Source organism: Pongo abelii, chromosome X (genome assembly GCF_028885655.2).
Source record: "Pongo abelii isolate AG06213 chromosome X, NHGRI_mPonAbe1-v2.0_pri, whole genome shotgun sequence".
Taxonomy (NCBI): domain Eukaryota; kingdom Metazoa; phylum Chordata; class Mammalia; order Primates; family Hominidae; genus Pongo; species Pongo abelii.
Genome location: NC_072008.2, coordinates 154,836,191 through 154,862,054, shown reverse-complemented (window position 1 = coordinate 154,862,054; position 25,864 = coordinate 154,836,191). Strand labels below are relative to the sequence as shown.

Here is a 25,864-nt window from a genome sequence, read left to right as displayed (position 1 = left end):
GTTGAATATCTGCTTCTCAGCCCAAGTTCCTTTGAAAAAGTTTATATGCAGGAGATAAAGACGCCTCTCCCTGCTCTGTGTAACCTAAAAATAGAGTTAGAGCCTTTAGGGCCCAGCCACCTCCCTCCTGCATATCTAGACAGAGTTTCTTGAAGTCTCTCCAAGCTTGGCTTGGGACGTTTTGCCCTAAAAAATGAGAACACAGTGAACACAGATAGGCAAGCTGTCCTTTGACCTTGGGAGGGCTGACGTGAACTGAAGAGCTTAGACTATTTTGTGTGGTCTCCAGGGCAGAACTGCAACCAAGGGCTGGAAGTTCAAAGAAGGCTTCTTTGCCCACATACAATGGAATTTGTTCTGACCTATCCAAAAAAGAAGAAATTTGCTACCATAGGAGGTAGTTTCATTCTCATTATGTTTTTGTTTTTGTTTTTTGGCTAACAGAAGCTGGACGATTACTTGTGGGGAGACTGAACAAAGGGTTGGCCCCGCTCTCATCCCCCTTAAGGACCTTTACAGATCTGAAGTTCTAAGATCCTATACCACTGCTGGGACATGAATCAGGAGCAACCATTGCAAAGAACCAATGGGAGACTCTCCTTTCTTCTTTACACATCATACATTGCACGAGAACTGAGCCATAGCTGCATTTACCATTTTGCCTGCGCACCACTGAAATTAGTTCACACTGATTCATAAAAATTGATCACATTTCTTTTTATATTGTTATAGCTTTTATGATTTTTACAACTCTATTTTTAAATGGGAGACTATCATTATGAAAAAAATGTATCTCACAGAGGGCCTTAATTGTCCAGTTAATAAATAATGAAGGGATACAAAGTATCAGTACTAAAGCTAAGAAGGCTTACTTATCCATTGTCTATTTATGAAAATTCAGTCTTCCTGGAAATAAGACACTGGAAATAGAAACAAGTATGGCTTTATTAGCTAAAGCAAAACAGCTAGAATTTCTAGTGTCTTTTTATTTCATTGAAAATTAAGGTCTAATAATTCTACAATTTAAATGCAAGATGCCTCCTTGGATTTTTTTAAATGATGGTTCATAAATCTACATTAGCAACGACAGCTTTGGACATGAAATTCAGAATACAGTAAAACAGCCTGCAAGATATTAAAGGCTTCTGTCTCCCGAATATGTTATTTCCTCCCTTTTTTCCAGTGAGGAAACAATTTGTTTATTACCCTTTCAAAGTAAACTTACGGAAGGTAAAAATGGCTTATTTTTCCTTTAAAATAAGGTTTCATTTTGTCCAGTCTCCTCAGTCATTCAGTATAGGCTGTCTCATTCATAACAACCTTTTAAACATTTATCTCATAAAATGCACCATAGTCTTTAGAAAAAAATCAGAAAGCAGTGTTGTGTTTCTCACCTTTCAAAACACTGCCATAAGTATCCTAGATCACTAATAAAAGGTAGAAAATAATCTGCAAATTTATCAGATGTAAGTAATACAATTAAAAGGATGACAGTGAAGTAAGACCATGATGCCCACATCATAAGCTTTTTCCAAATGCTGTCAGACCTATTCAAGGAATCAAATAAAACAGTAACTACTAAACTGTTTATATGAATAAATGTCAGGAATTTAAAAGATAGTGAAAGAGGAGGGTAGACGATAGAGAACTGAGGGTTGTGTATTTAGAAGTAACATCAGGCTTGTCTTCTATGGCTGTTAAAGTCGGCTAAGCTCCAAGTTCCCAGGGAAGGCAGTAAACATTCATAGTTAAAGGATTAACATCACATAGAACAATTCAACTTGGACATTTCCTTGCCTCCAACGGTCACCACCAAAATGTAGCATCACTGCTAGAAGTCCTTTGAGAATAAAGCCATATCAGAACTATGTTCAGGAAATCCGGGTGCTAAGACTGCTTTGAACAAACACATATTTACAAATAGACATTTCATGACTGACCACCCTACACATCCTACAGTGGAAGGCCCAAATTCACAAATGAGATTGTGGCCAACTCCAAACTTTCACGGCATGTGGGAATAAAAGGAAAGAAAAGGAAAGACAAAACATAAGAAAACACCAGAAGAAATAGCCCTAACTTTGGCATTGCACTTTTTCTTCTTCTTTTTTTTTTCTTCTTTGCATTGAACTTTTCATTACTGGTATTTATACTTCTGTGGTTTTCTGATTATTGTCATTGTTAAACAAATGTGTGCCTATCAAATAATAAAAGTCACATTAACCCCAAGAACCTGGACCATTTCTATAAAGTCAGATAGGCATGGTTATTCAATACGTCTTTCCCTTTCAAATTCCTATGAACAATGGCAAATAATTAATTAATTAATTAAAGTTCAATAAAGATTTATGAGTGGGCCCTCTTCCCAACTTCTGCCACTGTAGCTGGGTGGGTCAGCTTAACTAAAATATCCCTGAGAAACACCATGAGCTATGAAGTTCCTGACTCGCGTATCATTTATGATACCCTTGGGGAGCAGGCCCTGCCTAAGAAAACCGAGGCCCAGCACCCCATAAGGTTCTCATTACCAACAGGAATGTGCCAGGTCAGATGCACTGGAGGTTGTCAAGCTTTGCAAACTCTTCCCCCACCTCAAATCTCATAAATTTTGCAGACTATGTTGCTTTGCCTTGAATTTTTATGATTACATTCAATTTAAGGAAACTTATCCCATATTTTATCATTTACCTTACTTTCTAAGAGTTACATGATGTCCATGAAGTTCTGAGAACTTTCTCCTAATCATATTTTTTACATCTTAAAAATATAAACCCACATATTTCCAGCCAGCCACAAATTTAAAACCTCCCCCTTCTTCTAATTTTGGTGTGCAAGTGTAGGCCGAACAGATTTCAAAGTTTTTCATTTCGGCAAACTCACCTTTCCGTCCTCCATTAAGGCAATGAAGCTACTAAAAGACAGAAATAATGGTGATCAGAGTGTAAAAGTCAGCCAGGTCTTGGCATTGAAATCATATTTGGATTGACACTGTAAGGCTCAGAGATGTACATCCCTGGAGCAGCTACTGCAGCATCCACAGCACAAAGAAAAGACTCTCCCAACCCCAGGGTCAAGGGTGAGGGAGATGATGGTTTGGAGTATAGGCACGTAGGCAAAGTTTGGTGATCCCCACATTTTCACCTGCTTTAGCACATTTGAATGATTTTAGTGTTATTTTACTGAATTTGCTTTATAATAATATGTACTCTAGGTTTAAGAATATAACCAAATCTCAAAAATGAAATAAAATAGTTCAGCAATATATAAATAGATAGTGATATACTCCTAATGATATATTTAGAATAGCAACGTCTTTAAACCCTTCTATGTGCCTCACTGTAGATGTGGTAGTTCTTAGTACTACCCCTAAATCAGTGAATCTTCCTTACACACTCCAGAAGCCCAGAGGCAGGGAAAGGGCTGGATGGTCCGATGTCATCTAACAAGATATGAAACAAGAGAAAAGATCCCACTCTACCTACAAATGTTTAGGATAGGAATAAACTACAAAGACAGATGTAATCCTTTGCTAAATCTCATTATGAGAAGCAGACAAAATCACAACTGTATTCAGCATGTCATTTATCCTGGGTGACTAATGCATTATTTGTATGAAGTTAAAATTGAGCTCTGAGAAACTATGAAATAAATCAAATGCCCTACTTTATGTAATTTTAACAGACAGATCCCATTAGGATTCTACTATGCATAGCTGTTGGGTAAAATCATTGACCAGTACCCTTATAAATTAATCAACTGAGGTAATGCTGCTCGGCTGTCATCATTTGCTACTAATCTACATTTAGAATTCGCTTTAACTTTCAAGCCTTTTGAAATAGGTTGATCAAATTTCTATTTTTTGTTCAAGGTATATGAGTCACTGCAATTGTTTACCAAAGTATGTATGGCAGACATGTGTCATGGGTGTCCTTTTTCAATGGCATTAGAGTGCTCATTGGCATTTCACTGTAATTTCTAAGTATGATGCTAATCAGAATACAATGAAAACAGTCTTCATCATTCTTGACAGGAAGTTTTACCACTTACAGTCTGAATATATTTGCACTGTTGAAGTTTAAACTGTTACAGAACTTCAAAACTAAATGGCCAAAATGCCTAATTGTAGCAAAAGAGATATAGTTAACATTCAACTGTTATTTTTTTTAAAAAGGTCCATCATGGCTCTTGCATTTTTTCTGGATCTGTAATTAATATTCAGATAAGTTTCATTTCTGATTATGAGACCCAATTTATTAAAGACCCATTAATTATCTACAGTCTGTCCTCCTAGTATGTACCTTAAAGTCTGGTTCATTTAACCGGCGGGGTGTTTCACTCCCACTAAAATTTCCTAAATTTCTTTGTCATCTCATGTTTCTGTCTATCTTCTTGACCTGCATCCTGCCACCTTTAATTTTGCAATTTGAAAATAATAAAATAATGTCCAGGGGTGTTTTTCCAGATTACTTTTAGTACATTGAAGGTACCCAACAAACTCTATTATCAGCTCATCTTCAACTCTGCAAAGGCAGGTTATAGCAGAAGGGATGTGGTCTTTGGGCCCAAGAAACCTGAGTTGGACTTGGGGCTCTGCTGTTGGCTAATCATGCGACTTTGAGAAAGTTAGGGGTGTACCCCTCTGATCCTCATCTTTCTTGTCTGTAAAATGGGGGTGAAAACCCTTATTTTTTAGGGTCCTTGTTCAATGAGGTGATGTTTGTAAAGTATATGCCATAATGCTCTGTAAATGCTAATCCTCTTTCCCTACCAAATTATCTTATAGATTTCTTTAAAATCAGCACGTGTGGAAACTTTTCTGCACATCCTTGGAATGAAATTGTAATTTGAATCCTCCAGAGGCATAAATAGAAAATGTGTTCAATGTAAAAATATATGTTAGGAAAATTCAAATCCCAGGTTAGCCTCCAAAGCAGGAACTATTAAACAAAGGGGCATCTAGCTAAGAGGAGACAACGTTACAAAAGTGTGGAGAAAAATACTCAGCAAATGTTGAAGGTCTGTTCTCCCAGCTTTGTACTAGATGAAAGCTACAATTCAGGGATGGTAACAAGTTACTACACCTTTTTTTTTTTTTTAAGGCTGCACAATTACCCTTAAAGCACTGTTGCAGATATTAAATGTAGGTATACCTCATGACAAGAAAATGCTGTACACAAAAATCTAAAATCTAAAAATGATGTACACAAATCTGATAAGTTTAGGGCTGTTTGGGAGAGATTTTGCTCATCAACAAAGACTTCCCTACGGTATTCCTGGCAAGTAAGATGCACATAAAGAACATTTAATTTATAACATTTCTATAAGCATCCTATTTCAGAAAAGTATGTACAGAAGGCAAGGCAACACACCTACCTGTACCCACCTGTCTGCTCATTGTGATTTTAGCACTTCTCTTGGTCCTCATTCTTACACCTCTTGAGCTATCTCTTCACAAATTTAATCACACAAAGTATTGAGCAGGTTTTTGTCTATCATTCCATTTACCTATTCAGCAAAAAATAACTGAGCACCTACTGTGCACCACACACTGTTCTAAGCATTGCAGTGTCAGCAGTGAATAAAACCAACAAAACTCTCCACCCTTAATGAGTTCACATTCTTGTCAAGTTTGAATTAGGTTCAGGTTTATGGACCAGTATACCTTCCTCCCAAGTTCAGAATCTGCCACTTACACCAAAGAGGAACAGACTTGTGTGTCTCTTGTTGGAGTAGATATCTGGAAAGTCATGCCTCATATTTGGTAATGAACTTAGACCCAATTTGTAAATACTAAGGATGAGTGGTAAAGTCCTCATTAGCCCAGTCTACTACAGAGCCCAAGCGCAAGCAGGGCTTGCCACTAGTACAGCATCTATCCTAGGGTATCCTTATAGATTAGCAGAGAAGCTAAGGATTCACATGGCCTGTGGATTAATTCAAGCTCAGCAACATACTACCAGTATGGCCTTGCGCAAGTCGCTGAACCCTTCTGTCCCAGTTTCCTGCTCTGTTAATAGAGAAATCGGATAACACAAATCAGAACCTGTAACATAGGAAACGTTACCTGTAATTATTAGCTGAAATTATTACTATTAATACTGCTTTTAGGTCTTCTCAGCTAGATTTAATATTTTGAAGAGCTAGCATAGTGCCTGAATGAACTGAATAAATGAACGATGCTGCACTCTGAACTGGCAGCATTAGGTTATTATTCTGGGCCAGGGACTGAGAACACAAAAATAAAAGACACAGTCTCATCTTTCACAACAACAAAGGTGCATGGGAAGAGTTGGGGAAGGGAGAAAGCAGGATCCAGCCCAGGTGGAAGTCAGCTCAGGAAGATATGAAAGCACAGAGGAGAGGCATCTGAACAGACTGGGTAGGAGTATGGGAGTTTGAGGGACGGAGGAAGCAGGAGGTCTGCTGCTCGCTAGCAGCTTCCCAGAGATAGAGCTGAGATTTGAACAATGACATAGCCAGGCAAAGAATTACTTGGTGGCCAAACAGCTAATCGTAAACACAGATGTCAACACCAATCACACAGTACGAAGGCACCAACTCACTTTTTAGGAAAAAAGAAATTCTGATGGTAAAATATTGGTACACACCTAACAAACAAAATAGTTAATTATATTTTTAGAAAAAGAGAAAGAGCAAAAGAAACAATGTATTTGTGAACATCTCAAGAGCTACAATATACACTTCTTTTGAAAAATGGCCATTTTGCTAGCAATTGTACCAATTAACAAACACTTGTTTCAATTATTTCAGAAAAAAACACATTTTCATTTGGTATTTCTTTGAAGAATGTTTGCATAAATGTTTCCAAAGCTCTTCTTGGGAGACTTTTGTGGTTGTCCCTCAGCAAATGTTGGTCTGTGTTAATGAGAATACTCCATTCACACAGCAAAAGAGGACTCAGGCAATTATGTGATGAATGTGAGCTACTGTCAAACCAGATAATTCAGGGTCCAAAGTCAAATGTCTTATGTTGAGTATTCAATGCTCCGGGTCCCCTAAACAATAAAAATTTCTGGATTTCCATTTCACTCTGTACTGCACTAATAGTAATAAAAGAGTTTCATGGGCCTTGACCAGGACTGTTTTGCCTACTTAGCTTGCATTCTCTCTCTCTCCCAGAATTCCTATTTTACTTACAGTCCATGTCATAATATTTCCCTAATTCTAATTATACATTCCAATGTAAATTCTGTGAGGCCAGAGGTCATCTTCTACAGTCCTTTCATCTCTCCCTAAAAATGACTGACTAGCAGAGTGCTGGGCACAGAGTAGGTAGGCAATACAAACAGTTCTTGAGAGATGACAAACACTGAACTAGGGTACAAGGGCTCCTGACCCGGCTTTGCCAATTACTGACTGGATGTCCTTGGGCAAGTCATTTTCCCATCCTGGGCCTCAGTCTCCTTATCTGTACAATGAGGAGTTTGGATCACATGATCCAAAGGGGCCCTCCAGCCTTAAAACTCTAGCTTCTACGACCTGATTAATGTCTACACACCAAAGCCAAGCACTTTTGGCAGCAAACAAATAATGGCAAATTGATGAGACCTCTCCACGGCACTTCATCAGAAACATCCATCACACTGAGTCTAATTTAGTCACTGTGGCTGTGCCGACCTGGCATGAAAACAATCAGTCCTTTGGAAAATTAATTCATTAAAAAATTAGTTGGCTGACATCCTGAATGGGGAAATAAAGCCTATGTGATTGCATTTTTCATTGTTCAACAGATAGTCAGGTTGTCATGTACATATTGCCATAGTCTAAAGGTTAAAATGACCTTATAACAACACAATCCATCTGCTTGGCTGGTTTGATCAAACCATACTAGAAACCCAAACACCAAGAAGACATCACAATTTTAGCAAACAACTTCTTCCAATGATTGTTAAAGCTGAGATTTCAATTTCAGCACCACTACAAAACAAGTAGCATATTATTTTTTACTTATACAAAAAAGAAACCATTTCAAAGCTATTTATTCCAGGAGATACGTTGCCTACAAAACACAAAAACTGACTCCAGGAAAATGGTTTAATAAAGGTCACCAAGTGAACCAGTATCTGCTACTGAGATCTGGTCTTCATTGAAGATGGTAGATGAGGCAGAGAACTATTATTTGGAAATCTAACAAAACAAATTGTCCTTCATAGGATGGAAGTAATGTCTTTTATTTCTCCAACAAAAGAAACATTGGAAAAATAAACAGATGTGTGATTTTGATTTTGTAATGAAAACAAAGCTTGTTTCTTTAGCTTATTCCTCAAAGTGTGGCTTTTACACCTTCATATAAGAGAATGTACCTCCTGAAGAACCAAATCAAAGATTACTTTGAAACATTAGCTGATTTTATTTTTCAAATGAAGCAAAATACACAGGTATGTTTGGAAAACAGCATCCCATAAAGTAAGCAATCCATAATCAAAATCACATTCCAGTTATAGTGCTATTGTCAGCTCTGCTTAAATCATGTCATTTTTTTCAGCTCTCAGATAACTTTTTTTCAGCTCAGTAAGTAGGTAGATGTTAGAAGCTAAGGTCATCTAAAAGATTTACTTCAAAATAAATTCAACAATTCAGTGCATCACCCTCTCTATGGTGTAAAGTGTGCCTTGCTTTGAACATGCATATAAAATTTCATTAAAGTGTAACATAAAAGTTTTACATTAGAAGAACCCAGGGCTGGACCTTTGTTTAACAGTCATGATAATTTATGGTGTGGATCTGCTACAGTTAAGTAGAAAAACAGCCTTCTCATGATGAAATACAAGTCATAAAGACTGAAACTCAAGGAAAGCTGGAGGAATCCCAACCCTCTGACCACTCATTTTTTCCTCAGATTTTTGTTACACATTCTTTATTCATGTTCTCAATGCAGATTGAGACACAATACCAGTCCATTAATTCCTATAATGCTGTACCTTAAAAGATATTATTTCCTCTTGTTTTTCTTTTGGGCTAAACATATCTTGGAATTCATAGAAATTCTGTTTTTTTAAAATCATGCCAATTACATGGATACTATTTTTGCCTTTTCCTATTAATCTTCTTCTGTATCCATTGGTTATTCTCTTTATTTTCTGCAAAAAGTTCAGACTGGCTAAGAGACATGAAAAGAATTACAAATAACTAATATACGATCACACAGGCAGAGGGACAGTATTATCACTAGGATTTACTAAGCAACTATCCTTGAAAGAGACCTGCATTTGCATGGAACAGTCTTTGAGTCGAATGTGACAGTAACATCAATCAACAGATGTTTATTGAGTACCTGTGATGGAAAAACACTGTGCTAAATGATGCCAGAGGGTGACACACCATTCTCTAGGAAGCAACGTGGGTATTTAAATATTAACAACTTAATGCAACAGTGGTGATGTAGCGAAAAGAGCAACAAACACATATCCTAAGACTATTCGCCTACTGTGTAAACTCAGGCAAGTAACTTAACCTCTCTGAGCTTCCGTTTATTATCTACAAAATGAAGCTAAAATATCAATCCTAACAGATCTTTAAGGTTATTGTGAGGGTCCAATCAATTAATACATATGGTAAGATTAGAAAGCTTTGGAAAGAAATGTTACCAACTTCCCACCTCCAGTTTTGAGGCTCCAAATGAGCCAAAAAATATACCATGGTCTTGTTTATGTTCAAGTATCAAATCTTCAAAATTTGAGCATTCAGATTTAAATGAACAATTCTCAAGGACTTGAGATTTGTCTCCTTTATATATATATATAATTTTCCATTCTCACATTTTCATGAAGGGGGCATCCATAAATGACATGCTAAGAGATTGTATCAGTATATAGACTGTTCTCTTTCTAATTATTATTTATTTTATTTTATTTTATTATTATTATACTTTAAGTTTTAGGGTACATGTGCAGAATGTGCAGGTTAGTTACATACGTATACATGTGCCATGCTGGTGTGCTGCACCCATTAACTCGTCATTTAGCATTAGGTATATCTCCTAATGCTATCCCTCTCCTCTCTTTCTAATTAAAAGGAAAAAGCAGAGTTCCACGGCTGGTCAAATTACATGGTAATTCCACAGATTTTTTCCACAAGTACAATATACACAATCCAATCCATTTGTTTCAGTGACGGCTAAATAAATATTCAGATCCACACAAAAAATAATAGGCAATGATCTTTTGTGGAAAGGCACCTGACTTGGAAATAGGCAGATGTGGATTTCTGAGCAAGCTCTACTACCAACAGGCTGTGTGAACTTAGGTGAGTCACACAACCTCTATAAGATTGAATTTGCCATTCAATAAAATGGCAAGAACCCCTGAACATTCTAACTCACAATGATCAAATGAGATAGCATGTGGAACAGCATTCCACATGTTGGAAATGTTCAGACAAAACGTCAGTTGTTGATGATGCAGGCTCTGGGGTCAGCTCCATCTATGCTGAAACCTGGATTGCATCACTGAGTGAGTACCTGTTTGATTTCATTGCTTCATCTGTAAAACAGGGATCATAACAGGTCCTATCTCAGAAAGTTGTTGGAAGGATTAAACGAAATTGAGTCTTTACAGAATTTAGTCCAAGCTTGTGGCACAGAGTAAACACTCAAATTATAGTAGCAATGATAATGTTGAGTTCCACCACAGGTAAAACACACACACACACACACACACACACACACACACACAGACACACACACTCAAAAAGGTTTCTTCAAGTTTGGTCTTCAGTTCTTTAATCAGTAACATTTCTTTCCATTTATCAGTAAGCAAGTTTTTGAAATCTTTCTTTATCCAACAGCAATCAGAAAAAGAAAAACAAAATTACAAGTGAAAAATGTAGTCACTGCAGCAAAAATTGTTTTGTCTACATGACAGGCTAATCAAGTATATGGCAGTTTTCCTCTTTGAGGTATGACCTACAGTTACAAGCTCTTAAGGCCACAGCTCTAAATTGTTCCAGAGAAGGCCATTTCATTGGACTTCTACAATTTTGAAATTATGTTAAATAAGTGCAAATTTTGCATGCAAAAATAATCTTAGCTAAGAATAATGGGCATTTATTCCATGTTAAAGGTTAGTACATTAAAGCCATTTCTATTCAACAATAATTAACATGTTTAAATACAATATAATTTGTATCCATCTACACGATGCTTAAATGTATGGAATCTCATTCATGTCTATAATGATGGATTCATTTTCGAGGCAGTCATTTTCTATCTTGATTTGTATATTTTAAAGTTGTTAAATGCTTGACTGAATCATTAGCAAAACAATTCATATATCATTAAACTGATTTCTACCATGAGATAATTTTCTTCCGTGTCCAATAGATGTGCCTCTTAAGATGTACTGAGATAGCTTGTATTCTTTGGAGGGTTTGGGGAGTTGCGGAGGAGACCTTACTAGTGAATTTCACCAACTTAAATTTCTCCTACCCACACATTCCCTTAAGAAACACAAACTAAAATGGTTTGTTGAATGAATGCTCAAACACACAGGAGAATGCATACTGTACTAGCAAAGAAAACAGACCATAGGCAGTCTCCCTTTTAAGAGACCACAGAGGGAAAACGGGAAAGATAAATGGATGGAGGTAGAGAACAAGAAATGGTGGGAATCTCTAGGCCTTATTCAAAACGGGACTTCCCCTCCCCCCACCCCACCACAGCCCTAGTATCTCCAAGTTGGCAAAGGTTGTGTTCCCCCCATCTCCCACACCTTCCCATCCATAAACAGTCCTGTTCCGCTCTTCTGGAGGATTGTAGCTAACGAGGCCTCGGAAGACCTGTGCGCACAGAACAGGACGAGGCAGCCGGGTTGCTGCAGTGCATGGGCCATGCCCGGCTGGAGCTGAAACAGTTCACTTTTGTCTAGAAAGCAGCCCCCCGCCCCTTCTCCGGCACTGCCCCGCCCTCGCAAGGTCGAAGAAAACTGGGGAAAGTGCAGTTCGGACTGCTGGGGCAGGCCCTGGGGGCTGCCTTTACCGGAGGAGGAGAAGCCTGGCCGGCACATGGCCCCTTCTCAGCCTTGACAGCCCCACACAGACCTTTGAACTTTCTATTTATATAACAGTTTAGTGAGTTTAAGTCTCTTCCTGTATAACTGCCCGTTTGCAAGCTTGCCTCTAATTAGGCTATTTGTGAGTCATCACATAAAAACTACAAACAATTGATGCTGTCCCTTGCAGTGAGAAGCCAGCCACTGTCACAATCACTTAACTACGATTTTAACTAGGCTTTTGAACGTTCTGATTTTGCTATCATGGTGGTTTTCTTTTCTTTTCTTTTTTTTTAAGAATGTGTCCCTTTCCGTATTTTCTTTCTTTCCTTTCCTTCCTTCCAATGAAGAAAAGGTAAGCATCCCCACAAAGAACCTTGGCCTGTCACAAAGCAATACCTAATCAATACTGGGTGGGAGGTGCTTACAGAACCGAAAGGCTGTACATTTTGTAGGCCCTCTGAATTTGCTTTTTTTTCCCTCTTAAATGGGGATTAATGACATCATTACATGATCTTCAGTTACCTCAAGTATTCATTTACTTGGTTACCAAAAACAAGTCTATGGAATGATTTAAATGAAGAAATTTGATTTTTTTTAATTTATCTTTTTCTTTAAGAGCAAGTGATGTCTTTCATGCACACAGACAGACATCTGTGCCATCTTTTTTCTTTCACAGAATGGTTTATATTAAATTCAGACTCAGGTGAACATTGCTCATTCATCCAAGAATCTTAAAGAACTTGAGCTTTGGCCCTTTAATCGAGTCCAGAGCATGACCCATTAAGTTATTCCTGCAGTTTGTGAAATCCAGTGGTATGTTCCATTAGGCATGTGAGCATTCCAAAACACTGCACGTAACATGCACACTGCAGCATCATTAGTACCCCATCCTTTCCATTTGCATTTCTCCTAACAAACGTGTGTGTTTATAAATGGGCACACACTTTTTGTTTACTACAGTCAAGTGTTTGCAAATAACACATATGCCTGTGTATGTAAAGTCTTTCTTCATTATGTCTAGGAAAATGAGTTTGTTTTTAAGCTGTCCTGATCCATTTATTGTCAGACATCTAGGGTTGCAGTAGAGATAGCTCAGAGCTTACTGTTCCACAAGTGAATGTTAAGAATAAATTCAAGGTAAATAAGATCGTTAACTTTGTGGTCTTTTTTCCTTTCTTGGCCCTCCTGGGGGCTTGGGGGCGTGGGGAGTGGAGGCCATCACTTTAAGTAGCTATTTACTCCCAAGGAATGGAAGTAAACATATAATGAACACGTAACTGGCATGCTGTGGACTTCCAAAGAGAAGTGGGAAAGGTACCAATTTCCACTCAAGACAATGTGAAGCTTTTTAGTTCATCCACTATTGTCACATTTATGTTCCTTTTCTCCGTGGAGCTATACAAAACACAGAAGCACAACCACATTACAAATGTTTATAAACAGAGATGCACAACGAAGTGTGCCACTCACGAGCAGTAAGACGGAGAAATTTTCCTGGATCATGTACAGGGGGAAAGGACAGGCTTATTTATGCAGATGCGTTACACTAATTAATCAGTATTTCACATAATATTCACGAAGTGTCCAAGTCTATGCTTCTTAACTGATGTGTCTCAGTTAGGGATCTGGAGGAAAAAAAGGTTTTGCATTTTCCTTAAGATAAGAAAAAGAAAGCCTCCCACAGGGGTGAGGGAGCCTATTATTTTTTTTAAAGAAATCAAACATAAAAGAGTCCATTCCCTTTAAATATGCAATTGCATATGCAGAAGATTAAACCGGAATTAATACAAAAAACATGTTTCTAAAAACCTAATACCTTGTATATGTTTAACATTTGAACTATACCCATGAAATTAATTATAACAATGTCTGTTAAATTAACGATGTAACCCACACCACATATTAGGCAAATTGTATGCAAATAGAGTGCTATGGTTATCAGTTGTCTGCAAAATAAATTAGTGAAGCAGAGTAAAGGCTGTGTGCAGGAGCATAATATCTAATTGAGTAATAATTTTATTGTAATTTTTACTTTCAAATAACAGCATTTTTTAATGTAACAATGTATTTCTACAGAGCTGATAAAACCGTGGTATCCAAAATGCCTTATAGATTAATACTGATACAGCATAATTTGTGCTTCAAGGATTTATCCGGAATTGCTGTAAAATAAAATGTATTTAAGTTCTGATTATCTTGGATTTGCAACTAAAGGAGGCATGATTGGCATAATGAAGCTGTTGGCTAGGCATATGACCCTTTTTTAAAGAAGGAAATTGCCTAAAATATCACATCAACAGGGGAAATCCTTGTAAAAATACACAGCATTCATAACCAACGGCCGCTAGTAGTTTAACATTGCAAAAGATTTCGCACTATTGGTAGGTACTACAGATCATTCTAAATACATTTTAAAAGGCAATAACCAAGAATGCAATTTTAAGCGGTTACCACTGCGCCCCCTCCCCATCTAATTCCTTAGACTGCGGGGGGAATCTGATACGTTTAAGTATTATGACAAATAAACTGTGATAATGTTTGTAGTAGGTGAAGTTTTTGAAAAGTTAATAGATATGTATATCAGTATTTATGCACACGCGCACGCACATCTCTAAGAGAGTAACAACTTTCCAGCTCCCCAGTCACCTTTCTACCATCTTTCAAAATGTCTCAGCGACAAGTTTAGGGTATTTTGTGAAGAGCTGACTCAACCTTTGAATCTGAGCTGGATGCCCATTACAAAAAACTACGGCTGCCTCCCAGTGGGAGGCCGACGGGGGTCCAGCCGGTAATTAAATGTGCATTGACATCAGAGCCGCGGATTTGGGGGGCCAACTCCAAAAACCCTCAGTCTTGAAAGCCAAGCGCCGAAGTCGGCCCCGAACCAAGGTCCCCTGAGTGGTGGCCCCCAAAGCCGCTGCTCCACCCAGGAGTGCAGGGAACTTGGGCTGCGTCGGCAGAAGGAAAGGTGTGCGCGCCGCCCAGTGCAGGGATGGAGGTGGCGGCAGCGGGGGCGGTGGCCACCAAGGAAGCAGAGGGCTGCTGGCGGCACCTGGCCGTTGCCTTTCCCCCATGGCCCGCCGCGGGCGTTGGGCACCTGGAAAGTTGAGGCATTTCGGGCGGGCGGCATCCGGGGCTCAAGGAGGCCAGACCGGCGAGCCGCTCCGAGAGAAAAGCTCCTGGGAGGTCGTGCGGTTCAGCCCTCGGGCGGCACCGAATTCGATGTGAGCCAAATGCAACTCTTTAGACTTGGAGCGCAAAGCGACGCTTTCGGGTCCGCATCCCTCCCTCTTCCCGCACCTCCCCCCACCCCGGCATCCGACCTAGGAGTCAGCGCGGCCGGGGCTAGAGGTGGCTGAGAGCAAGTGGGAGGGAGTCCGGGGCGCCCCCCACGACAGCTCCAGCTCCTCTTAACAAAGGCGAAAACCTCAGACTTCGCCAGGAGACTCGCTCATCAAAGGAGAAGGCAAAAATCAACACCTACCACTGCTGCTCCAAGTCCCAGTCTCTGAAAAAGTCGAATAGATCCATAACGGCCGGGCGGCGGCGGCGGGCGGGCGCCTGTCCCTGATCGCAGCGGGTCGGCGCGGCTCTCGGCACAGCTCGCTGGCGGTTCTCGGCGGCCCGGCTCTCCAGCCCTCCCGCCCAGCTAAAAGTGTCCGGGCCGCATCGGCAGCAGCGGCGGGCGCTGGAGGTGTCTGGTCCTGTGCTCCGGAGAGGCAGCGGCGGCAGTGGCACTGGGCGGGCAAGCGCCTGGTCGCCCACTCGGGTCCGCTCGGTCCGCGGTAGCCCGCGCACCCAGCGCCCCGACGCTGCGGCGGCAGCCGCTGCGGGCTCAGGCGGGCTGGGCCGCCCGCTTGGCTGGCTGCGGGCCGGCGGCGGCGGCGGCGGCGGGGGCGGCCGGGGCAGAGGCAGCGGCGCGGCGCGGCAGCCGGGGCGGCAGCGGCGGCGGCGGCGGCGGCGGCGGCGGCGGCGGCCGCGGCAGCATCACACACTTACACACTCACAGGGGGCGGAGCCTGGACAGCTAGAAGCCGCGACATGGAGCAGGCACGTTATCATCCCCGGATCTGGCAGGGGCTCGCCGCGCCCGCCCCTGCCTTTCGGGAACCCCCTCCCACCCTCCACTGTCAAAATCAGCTAGTGGGAGCGGCCACAGAGCTGAGGACCCGGACCTGGACCCGGGACGCAGGGGCCGTGGCAGGGATACAGGAGGTGGGCTGGCGGGACCGGGACGCGGGCTTGGGGAATGGGACCCCTCTCTGAAACCCAGCCCACCCCCACCACTGGGAATTAGTTTTGAACTAGAAAAGACAGCACAAACAGCCGTGGGGTTGAAGGTCGCCCCCTGCCACCTCAAGCACAGCTCCTTGAGCCCCCGAGTAGTGGAGCAAACTTCTGCGGGCCTGAGCATCCCTCAGGTCTGTAGTGCGTAGCACGCGGGTCCAGGAAGGAGAAGGCGGTCACCTTCACCATCCCCGTGGCTCCACGTGCCCGCACCCAGGTCCTCCAGGCATGCCTTTAGGCGCCCACCTAGTAGGTCAGCGAGCTATAGGCCCTGGATTCAGTGAGCAGCAAGGATAGGAACAAATGACTGCCCTTGTGTGGTCCTTGAGTTCGGGGTTGGGACACTGTTAAACTGGGTTCCACTGTCACTTTCCTCGCACAGTCACCAGGTGCCTTGAGCAAAAGACTTCTGCACGCTCCTCCTCTGAGAAATGGGAAAACCACTGGGTGTGTGCCCAGTATCCCACGCACCGGCTGCCCGTCTCCCTTCTGGCCTGAAATTCTCTTTCTGCACGTGGAGGGTTTAACCGAGCCTCCTACTCCCTTCAACCTCCACCTCTGGTCCAGGAAGGGGTGGATCCCTTTAGCCAATTCCCTGGAGGGAAAGGTTCCCTGGCCTCCTTGCAGAGAAAGGTCTGTGGGAAGGGGCGGGACCGGTTTCTGGCATTTCAGGACATGAGCATTCTGGAGTCCTAGGCATGTAATTTGCCTTCTTCGTGTCGTTATACAGAGGGAATAGTATTGGCACATTATTCAAATCCTAAGGCTAGAACTCTCTTGGGAAGGACAGTAGACTGAGCCCTGACAGAGCGGGGTGCCAGTAGCTCTGTGTGTGACTCCAAGCAAGTCACTTATCTGGGCCTCAGTTTCCCCATAAAACACCCAGCAGCCCTCTGGCTCATACTTCTCTGATATTCTCCCTTCTATTTGAATATGCTTCTACAGTATTATCTCATGTAACCAAAATCATCCAAATAGCTTTTAACTTCATTTTTTTTCCTGAAGAAACAGAGACCCTAAGACATTAAAATGCTCAAGATCTGATATTTCCCCTAGAAGGGGATCCCAGATTAGAACCTAGAACCTGGGAAGCTCTTCCAGGGCTGGAGCCAGTAGAAGGTGCCTCAGCTCCAACCATGAATGACTTCAGCATTTGAGCTACAAGGGGCCCAGGGTCTGGTCTCTTTCACATTGTTTTATGAGGGAAAGAAAGCACATCATTAACATAGAGAAACAAGGCTCTAAGATTCTGCAACTCAAGCATCCAGTGGGACTTTGCTTAGATGTCTATTTACTTTGCATGGGACCAAGTCCTCAACAGATACTGGTTGACTGATGGAAAATCAACCAGTGGGCAGCCAAGGGGAGACTACATCTCAAAGTGGCTTGTAGATTTGGCTACCTGTAAACTCCTCTGGTCAAAAAGACTCTATGGAGAAACAGTTACTGGCAAAAATGGTGCTGGGGATTTTCAAATTATCTCTGTGCCTTATTTATTCATGGAATTCTAGTATTCAGCCCTGGACTGAGAGCCCTTAAAGCAACAAGGATGGCCTCGCTCAGACCTGTGGCCCCCAACCTTTATGCCTTCAGTAAAAAATCCTCCAATTGGATTTGATTGCTGATGATTGTTGCCAGCATTACTACTTGATCTGCTTGAAAATCCTTAGAGGAAAGCCAGAACATCTACAATTAATATTTAAATGGTGATTATGGTCACTTTATTTCTGGTTTACTTTTCTCACAAAATTGTATTTAATGGGGAAAGATAGAAAAAAAATATGCTAGGCAAACAAATTTTCAACAGAAATAAAGCTGCCCCTTTAAGAGTTCCAGCCCCCCATCACCCTACTGGTGCACTTTCTTCGCAATCAGCAGGAGGACCAAGCAGAAGCAGAAGGAGCCAGCAAGAGGCAGCACTATGAACAGAAGTGCCTGCGGGAAGGAGAGAAGAGACAAGTGGTGCCGGCTGCTGCTTCAAAAGAGGGGCAGGGGCTTTCCCTTCCTGAAATCAAAACCAAGCAGGAAGGTTAGGTTGGGTGGAAGGAGCCCCCACTTCCTAGCCACTCTCCTCAAACAGAGATGAGGTTAAGACAGGCAACACTGAAGGGGCCAGGCTGTCCCTGAGGCCTCTTGGCCCGGGCCTGGCACCTGCTCACTGAGCATCAGCTACTGGGCAAGGTAGAAGCTTTGTCTTCTCTGATCCAAGGTGTGCTTTCTCCCTTCCTCCTCACTCTGTGCATCCCTGCCTCTGATGGGGCCAGGGGCCCTAGAACTCAGCTCTTCAATGAATCCTCAAATATGTGGGCAGGATGCTGGATCCAAGCCGTGCTTCCTCCACCAAAAAGTTAGCAGGAGGGAGGAGAAAGCACTTTGCATGGAGGGCAGTAGCAAGAGGAAATAAAAAGGCTATCTGGAGGGAGGGCCCACTGCTGCTGTCATACTGGGGTCATCTAGCTGTCATCTAGCCTGTGGTAGGGATCCAGTTGCTTCCCTCTCATTCCACTCACTATGGCATCTTAGCTAAGGTGGAATACTCCCCCTCACCAGCCTAATGCCCTTGTTTTGGCTGGAAAAGCTCCTTTCTTACCTAGCAAAACCCACCTCAGGCCCCAGTTTCAGAACTCTCAGTTCAACCAAATATTTTAGAAACTTCAGGCACAACCTTCTCTCCCTCTGACCCTTCTCCCTCTGTTGGCTTTTCCCATTCTGACTGTCTCCCCAACCCCTGCCAGTGCCTCACCAATTTCCCCTAGTCGCAAAACCCCAACCAAAAGGAACCTACTGGGAGAACCCGTAGGCCAACAGAAAGCCATCTTTTCTGACAGGAAAGGATCAAAACTGAGACTCCATGCCCCAATCCATTGAGATAAAACCAGAAATTGTTTTTAAGAGGGATTGGTTTTATAGAAATGCTGATTTTCAGATTTTCTAAAGTGAGATTTTTGACTTGAATTACTTTTAAAGGAGTTTAATTTGTAGTCTCCAGGTACTAATCTTTGTTTCAAAGAACTTGAAATCCTCCATTTGTACAGCTGTACTAAAGGCACTGTCATGCAGGTTCGGGTAGTGTCTAAAAATTAGGATTAGTTTAAGAAAGTTGCACTGTGCATGTCAGTTACAGGAAATGAACAAATTGACAACGTGTGATACACATGTCATCATGTCACACCACAGATTTCCACTTAAAATATTAAGCATTTGTTTCTGACCTGGTATGCTGTCAGGCTGACTTACTTTCTAGGAAGAAATGACTATCCAGGTTACAGCTCATTTGCGGAAGCTTTCTGGAAAGAATTCCATGGGCACCATGGGGACCACCACCTTTCATAACTGTGGCTCCTCTTCTGACAGAACCACTTGGTGCTGCCATGAGTTTAGAATGGAGTGACATGACTCTGAATTTGGGGCAGTTTCCACACATGGGCTCTAATGTCCAGAATGATTCTTCTAAAGAAATACTTCAATCTTTTCTCTCTTTTTTTTTGAGACGGAGTCCCACTCTGTCACCCAGGTTGGAGTGCAGTGGGCAGTGGTACGATCTCAGCTCACTGCAACCTCCACTTTCCAGGTTCTCCTGTCTCAGCCTCCCCAGTAGCTGGGATTACAGGGACACACCACCACGCCCAGCTAATTTTTTTGTATTTTTTAGTAGAGATGGGGTTTCACAATGTTGGCCAAGCTGGTCTCGAACTCCTGGCTTCAAGTGATCCACCCGCCTCGGCCTCCCAAACTGTTAGGATTACAGGCGTGAGCCACAGTGCCCAGCCTATTTCAATCTCAGTTCTCCCTAGAAACTGTAAGCCTTATGAGGGCAGGGCCTGAGTCTATGTCATCAAAGCCTAGGATGGTATCTGACACATAGTAGACCCTTCCAGGATCTATCTAACCAGCTTCTGTATAGGTAGCAATCTCAGGAGTTGATTTCAAATTGGGTCAGGACAATTCTCTGAAATTCCTGAATATGCATATGTAATTTTTTTTCACAACTCCTGTTTCTACCATTTATACTTTGGATCTCAATCATGCATCATGATTGAAAGACCCTACACTTGAGTTTTCTGGTTATCATAGATAATGATCCCATTTCAGAGCTCTTCTAAAGTCCCTGGCTCTGGATTCCTAGTAAGTCCTAAATATCAAACACCATCTGACCTTATGTCAGTCATCTGCTTCATTAGGTTTATGGTATTTGAAAGGTCATGTTATTCTGATTTTAGATGATATGTTGCTGTAATTCCTTTTACATATTTAGCATAACAATAAAACAGATAACATTGATTGAGCCACTATATACCAGGCACAGTACTAAGCATTGTATATACATTATTTCATTTACTCCTCGGCATGATGCTCTGAGGTAGATACTAGTATTGTACTTACTTATTTTGTAGGAGAAAGCCAAGGCTCACAGAATCTGAGTATTTACTCAAAGTCACAGTGCTCATAAGTGCCATAGCCAGGTTTTGTCCCCAAGCTGGTTTGCTGGCAAAGCCCATGTACTAATCCACACTGCCATACTACGCCCATTGTGCATTCACAAAGTATTTCATCTCACTTTAGCTCTGAGAGGTAAGCAGAGGATTAACCATTCTCTCCATGTGACACTAGAGGAAACAAGTGAAAGTGATTTCACCAAGGGCACATGGTGGGACAGCTGAGCAGCTGGGGCTGGGCATGAAATCCAGAGCTTGTTCTACTTACCACATTGTTGTTTATAGTCTCAGGGCCACCCTGATGAACTATAATACCCTGGGAGTTTGGGACTGAAGTGGCATCAGTTAACTGTTGGATTAGAAAAAAAATTCTCATGGTGCAATTTCCCTGATCTTAACTGTGGCTGAATTGGAGGAAGGCAGTTGACGGAGCCATGCCCTTGTATTAATGAAAGTCAATCTAATAGGCAACAGGAAGCAAGAATACGGTGGAGCAATTCTTGCTTCATCGTTTAAGAAGACTCAGATGGGCCTTTTTCCTGGAGATTATAAATCTAGGGCTAAGAAACCTCTTTGGCCAACTGTTGGGGAACACATGTTGGTGGGCTGTAAGGTGTCCACAGGGAGTTATCTTCTGCATATGACTATGCTGCTACGCGATGACGAATCCCTGGCTCGTTCTTCTAACTTCTTGAGGGCTCCATTTTCTTGTATATAAATTAAGGAAGTATTTTTCGTATATAAATTAAGGAAGTATTTCTTATTTTGTATATAAATTAAGGAAGTATTTCTTGTATATAAATTAAGGAAACAGTCCAGCTCCAGCATTCTATGGCTCCTTGATTTGAAGTCCCTTTATATAACCTCCAGTCCGTGGCCAAATGCAGATTGGTAGTTTATAATGATGAGGGAGGCAAAGTGAAGAGTCATCTGAATTGCCCAGATCAATAATCTCCATGTCTGATATGGTGATTGAGAAATCTGCTTCCTGGAGCTCCGAGTGCTGTCCCTGGGCTGCTCTCATCAACCCATTCAGCAGTGTGACTCCCAACAGTTTCTTCCTGGGGCCAGCTCTGCAGAGCTGAAGGACTGGATTCCAGAGGGAAGTCAAGCATTTTTCCAGTGGCCAGAGAGGAAACCTACTGTATATGAGAGTGCTTTGTAAATGGTAAAAAGCCCCAGATAAATGTGTGCTCTCATCATCCCTAGAGCTGATGTCTTAGAGGCTTCCCCATCAGGTGACATCAGCAGTGCTAAGTGTACTAGCTATATTTGGATGTTTTATTCTAGTTTTTGTTGTTGTTGTTGTTAGTTTGTTTACAAAAGGGTATATATTAACCAGGCATGGGTTCCAGTTGCAAGTTTTCATACTTTTAAAGTAATATTTATTAAGATATTTAAACTTATTTCTACGTGGTAATCATTTTTTGGAGGGAGTTCAGATCATTGATTTTCGTACTGAAACATTTAAAGGGTTTTAAATCAGTGTCTTTGTTTAAAGCATCCTGGTTATTAGCATCGTGAGAAACTTTTATTTTTCTAATAAGTTGCTAACAATAAAATCCTTGGCGGTGTCATTAATAGAAATGAAATGACTGCCTAAAGTCAACTTTTAGCTGCTTCTGCCTTTTTATTTTCAGGAAATAGAATGCAGTAAGCCCCTCAAGCTCTGAATTATTCTTGAAAGCTTTGAGGCTTGGGCTCAGTGATGGCCATCAGAGATACAATTAGGCTGTGTTGTTCTGCGGGTGAAAAGAGAGCAGAGGCCTCAGCCTCCAGAACTTTTGCCTAACCACTTCACCTCCTGGGAATTGCTGCTCCAGAGGCCATGCTTCTCTGCCACTAGGTGGTTCATCCTTCCTCCTTTCACAGCAGTCAAACCAGATCTGGATGATCAGGATGACCCAGAGTTGGCCTGGATTTTAACAGTTAAATGGCTGAGGAGACTTCCCACCACTACCCCAATGGCCCCCCTTAGGCTCTTTCTTCCATAAACCTGTAACCTCCCCGATGAATGAGATGCCTCTGGACCCACCACCAATGATAATGGGATCTGTTGTGAACAGGCAAAAAAGTGCCTGCCCATTTCCACCCCATAGTCTACTTTGCATTGCTATGAGGGATCCAACCAGGCCAAAATGCTTTCACAATCTTCTGAGAGACCACAGCTTGGAAGAGGGCCATATCCCTCACCCAGCTGCACTTCCAGGTGTCACACTTGTTCCTCACTCAATAGCATCTCCTTAGGTCAACTGGCCATACTTTGAGACTTTACTTATCAGATCATGACATTTTAGTCATTTACATTTCTCAGCAGGATGATGGCCCCAAGATAGCCTTTTTCTTTTCTGCCAGTATATAGGGTTTTTTAAAATATCATAGAATATCAGCACTACCAGGAACCTTATTGATTATCTGTAGTCCAGTGGAGGCTCAGGTTACTCACCAAGATTGCACAGCTAGTTATATGAATCAAAACCATAACAAGATCCCCCAAGTCTCAACTGAAACTCAAATTATGCAGTCTTGAAATCTTAAGCCACTGCATCTTATACCATTTTATGTTTTAAAATACTTATCATTTGAACCATAAATTAAGGAAAAACTTATGCTTTGGAGAAAAATGAAAATTCCATCCAATAATCTGTAAGAGAATGATTTACTTTTTTTGAGGATTGATTATCTGTGTAATCAACTATCTTCAAGAAGTGTTCATTAAGCTCCCAGTTTAAGGTCCCAGGTTAAGTAAACACTTTGCCATACCACTGCTTGAAAGAGAAAATGGTCAGCTCTACTTGGAAAGCACATACAATTCACTTTATTTAAAGCATGCCTTCCTGGAACAAATTATACTGGCACTACTGAGTGTAAGGTGGCAAAGTAATTCTCAGTTAAAAAATAAAACCCAAAAGAAGGCCACAGGCTCTAGGATGGGAAATGTTCTGGCTGTACTTTCATTTTCTATTATCCTCATTAGTAATGTGTGTTTTCTCCAACATGGTATCATTGATGTAGCATGTGTAAAGTCCTACATGCAGCCCCCCTTCTGCCTCCCCAAATCTTCTATCACGATAGAATCCTGCCTTCCCCATTCTGATCTGCAGGATTGTGTATGGGAAATTGTTTCACCTAGGTCAAATGGCAACCATATTCTATCTCTGAAGCAGACAAAACTTTTGCTTACTTTTCTCATTCACCTCGAATGCATCAGAGGCAAATGTGAGTGTGAAGAAAATCTTTTGATCTCAAATTCAAGAGCTAATGAAGAATGGAAATGTTACCTAGTATTTTCTTTCGATTTTCACATGCCCCAGTTTTGGCCAAAGTGTCTGCTTTTAACCAAAAGCATATTTTAAATGAGTAGGTTTTTCAATGCATTAACCTTTATTACAGGCCTCCAAGCAGCCAGTTAGAACCATTACATAGCACTCACCAAAGTGTAGTTTCTAGAAGTTCACTGATAAAAAGATGATAGAAACTTTCTGCAGTAATTTTGTTTATAGTTAACATTTTTTAAAGGTTGAACAGGCATCAGGACCATTTATAGGAACAAGAAGTTTATAATCTCTGTGAGATTTATTTAAAAACATAAAATAAGGAAGAAACTTCTAACAATAAGTCCATTAGGAAAGGGCCTAGTGTTCCTCTTGGACATCCAAAGTACCTCAGTCAGCAATTAATTTGGTTCAGAGTATGTAGGCTATTGTGATGTGTAAACAGAGGCTTTCTATACAAACTGGGGGTAATGTAGAAAAATTGTAAAGAGTTCATTTAGAGGTCCCAGATGCTGAAGAGTATGCCTACTGACAAAAAATGTAGTAGCAATTCCTGACATTTTGAACTATATAACCATGTCCTCTATAAGCGTTGAAGCATTAACATGTAAACATCAATATCAATATTGATTCATTGACATGTAAAATTTTAAAAATTGCTGAAAACAGAATAAAAAATTTTGACTAAAAACATTTAAAAATTTTTTGATATATAATACTAGTATATATTTTGAGGGTATATTTGATATTTTGATACCTGTATACAATATGTAATGACTAAATCAGGGTATTGGGATACCCATCACCTTAAATATTTATCTTTTCTTTGTGTTGGAAACATTCCAGTTCTTCTATTTTAAATTATTATTAAACACAATCAATTATTAATTATAGTCTCCTAACTGTACTATTGAATACTGGAACTTATTCCTTCTTTCTAATTGTATTTTGGTACCCATTAACCAACTTCTCTTTATAGTCCACCTACCCTTACCTCTAAACCTCTGCTAACCACCATTCTATTCTTTATCTCCATGAGATCCACTTTTTAAGTTACCACATATGAGTGAAAACACGCAATATTTGTTTTTCTGTGCCTGGCTTATTTCACTTAACATATGACCTTCAGTTCCATCCATGTTGCTGTAAATGACAAGATTTCATTTGTTATGCCTGCATGATATTCCATTGTGTATATATACCACATTTTCTTTATCTATTCGTCTATTGATAGATATTTAGGTTGATCCCATATCCTGGCTGTTGTGAATAGTGCTACACTAAATGTGGGAGTGCAGATCTCTTCAATATACTGATTTTCTTTCTTTTGGTTATATACTCAGCAGTGGGATTGCTGGATCATGTGGTAGTTCTGTTGTTTTGTAAGGAACTTCCATACTGCTTTCCACAGTGGCTGTAGTAATTTACATTTCCAGCAACAGTGTATGAGCACTTCCCTTTCTCTGCATCCTCACCAGCATTTGCTATTTGTTGTCTTTTATAATAGCCATTCTACTGTCTCTTAGATAAATGCCTTTTTAACTGGGATAATAGGATATCTCATTGTAGTTTTGATTTGCATTTTCTTAATGATTACTGATGTTGAGCATCTTTTCACATACCTGTTGGCTATTTGTATGTCTTCTTTTGAGAAATGTCTATGCAGGTCTTGCACACTTTTAATCAGATTATTTGGTTTTGTTTTTTACTATTGAGTTGTTGCCAACTCATTTTTGACAAAGGTGCCAAGAACATATTTTGGGCAAAGGACAGTTTCTTTGATAAATGGTGCGGGGAAAACTGGAAATCTATATGCAAAGGAGTGAGACTAGATTTCCATCTTTCATCACATAAA

General features: G+C 41.1%; 1 protein-coding gene across 4 annotated transcripts in view; it reads right to left on the bottom strand.

Moving 5' to 3' along the window:
- The window catches only part of AFF2 (ALF transcription elongation factor 2), a 498,044-nt gene extending 482,016 nt beyond the window's left edge, over window positions 1–16,028 (bottom strand). For 3 of the 4 annotated variants that reach the window (XM_009235348.4, XM_002832215.4, XM_002832217.4), the window contains exon 1: window positions 15,496–16,028. In XM_009235348.4, the coding sequence (XP_009233623.1) occupies window positions 15,496–15,542 (47 nt within the window). In that variant the 5' untranslated portion in view covers window positions 15,543–16,028. The remainder of the gene's footprint in view (window positions 1–15,495) is intronic. The other variant, XM_054545161.2, reaches the window with a different exon arrangement.
- Between the last annotated feature and the right edge of the window lie 9,836 nt (window positions 16,029–25,864).